At 36.5% G+C, this 2,498-nt stretch overlaps 1 protein-coding gene across 1 annotated transcript in view; it reads right to left on the reverse strand.

Moving 5' to 3' along the window:
* Positions 1 to 2,498, reverse strand: part of VPS8 (VPS8, CORVET complex subunit) — a 255,708-nt gene that overhangs the window by 62,897 nt on the left and 190,313 nt on the right. The window contains exon 45 of the mRNA XM_011383477.2: positions 366 to 531. Coding sequence (XP_011381779.1) covers positions 366 to 531 — 166 coding nt within the window. The remainder of the gene's footprint in view (positions 1 to 365; positions 532 to 2,498) is intronic.

Consider the following 2,498-nt stretch of genomic DNA (forward strand, 5'->3'; position numbering starts at 1 on the left):
TTGTCCATCAGCCCTACTTAAAAGTGATAACTCTGCACTCTTCAACACATAGGTACCCATTAGTACTGCAGACTTTGTACTTGTTGACCTCTTACATTGTCAAACGATCTTAAGCAGGCTCGTGTGTACATCTTTGTTTAATTAGATCTTAAGCTTTTTAAGGGCAGAAAATGTCTTCTGTTGCTATCAAATCTCCGTTTTGCAGTGCGGGACAGAGAGAAGCAGCTCTTCTCTAAATGGGACTAAACAGCTGTCATGCACTGGATACTCATCAGATAAATTTGTTGAAGCCTATAGGGAGGCCAGGCTGATAAGACATTGGTAAGAAGAGACCATCTCCATCTTGCCATGAAAACAAGTCTTACCTGTGATGGAGTTATCCTCCCCTTTTTAATCTCCGATGAATTTTCACTTAATTTTCCTACTTTATTACTTGAGCTGCATTTGTAGCACGTCCATCTTGTTTGCCCCTCAATTTCTATGGTGCATTCTTTGTTTTGCAGACAGAATGAATGATACAAATGGCCGCAGCTGCAAAATGAAGGCAACCAATTTGCACTTTTCATTATCATAAAATCCATAACCATAAGTTTTGTAACACTTAGAAATAAATCTTACAAAACATATACAAGATTTATATGCCCCAAACTATAAAACGCCGATGAAATAATCAGAGATCTAAATAAACTGACAGATATACCATGTTAATGAACTGGAAAAGACTCGACATTGTTAAGATGTCAACACTCCCCAAATTAATCTATATATTCAACACAATCCCAATAAAATCTCAGCATAATTTTTTGTAGACACTGATATGTCGATTTTACATGGAAAAGCAAAGGAAGCAGAACACCCAAATGTTAGAAAGAACAAAGTTGGAGGACTCACACTACCTGATATCCAGATATACTATAAAGCTACAGTATCAGAGAAAAGACAAATATAGAGATCAATGGAATAGAAAGTCTAGAAAGGGGCCCACACATAGATAGTCAATTGACTTTTGATTAAGTTACAAAGGCAATTCAATAGATATCCATATGGAAAAGAACAAACCCCAATCTTTATCTCACATCCTATTAAAAATTAACTCCAAATGGATCAGTCGTTGCCAGAGGTTGAGGGTATGGGGAGAGAATGACTACAAATAGATATAATATGTAACTGTATTTTTTTAAAAAGGCAGGGGGAGGGAGGTCTATTTTAGCCTCTTAGGATTATCTAGGAAAAAAGAAAAAAAATTAATTGGTAATATCTAGGCCACAATATACATGCAATCGCAAGTTGTCTATGCGTTGGATATAAATGAAAGAGGAAAAAAACTGAAATGCCCAAGATTTAATTCATTAAGTATCCACATAAAGTTTCCCTATCTGCATTTGGAATCAGCCGGAAAGATGCTGGCAATCACAGGACCTGTTTTTCCTTTCCTAAATATGCAAACAAGAAAGTGTTTTGGATGTATAGTTAACGAAATGTTCAATCTGGAAAGCATACTGAACATCTTTACCTTTATGTCCTGCAGATAGATATCTTTAACTCCAACGATGAATTATTTTTTTTTGATATTTGTGTTTATTTTAAAAACACATCTCAAATATATACTCTTTTCCCCATCCCAGCTTCTACCATTCTAGAACAAGTTACCACTTCTCTCTTGTAAATTACTTCAATATTCTTGGTCTCCCTATATCCATTCTTGATTCCCTTTCAATTTACTTTCTGCGGTGTTCTTTTAAAAATACTATTCTGAAGAAAAAAAAAAAACCTATTCTGATCAGATCATATCATTGCTTCCTTCAAACCCTTTATTATTTTCCCTGTTTATTATTTTCCCTTTAGCACAAACATAAAAATAATGTCTACTTCCATATTCCTTCCTGCTTCACAGTACAGATGCTGTCTGTTTGTTTTGTATATTATTCTCTGCCTGGAATACTCCTCCTCCTGCCTACCCTTGCACTTAAATTTGTCTAGTTTACTCTCCACCCCCCACCCCGCCCCCGCACTTCAGGGCAGCTAACATGGCATTTCAAGGAAGCCTTTATGGTTTCCCATGTCTAGATTAGATCTATTTGTTATTTGCATAGTTTATCTGTAAGTAATTGTAGCATAATAAAAATATATATATTTGATCTTTGTCCCTTGTTCCTGTCACATCGCTCCCAAAACTCCTGGAATCTCCTGAGTAATGAGTATCTTTTGTATGCTAATAAGACAATAAGCGTTTGGGGACCCCTAGATAGATTTAGAATGGCAGCTAGTCACCAGAAAGATCAATCCATAATTAAAGGGTTAAACTTTTAGTTCTATACCCCTCATTCTCCTCCCCAATCTACACCACTGAGGAGGAGAGAAGGGCTAGACATTGAGTTAATCATCACTGGCCAGTGATTTAATCAACCATGGCCATATAAACCCCTAAATGAGGTTTGAGGAGCTTCTGAACTACTGAACACACTGCTGTACTGGGAAGGTGGTACCAGGAAAGGGAA

The sequence above is a fragment of the Pteropus vampyrus genome, unplaced genomic scaffold (assembly GCF_000151845.1).
Source record: "Pteropus vampyrus isolate Shadow unplaced genomic scaffold, Pvam_2.0 Scaffold14, whole genome shotgun sequence".
NCBI lineage: Eukaryota > Metazoa > Chordata > Mammalia > Chiroptera > Pteropodidae > Pteropus > Pteropus vampyrus.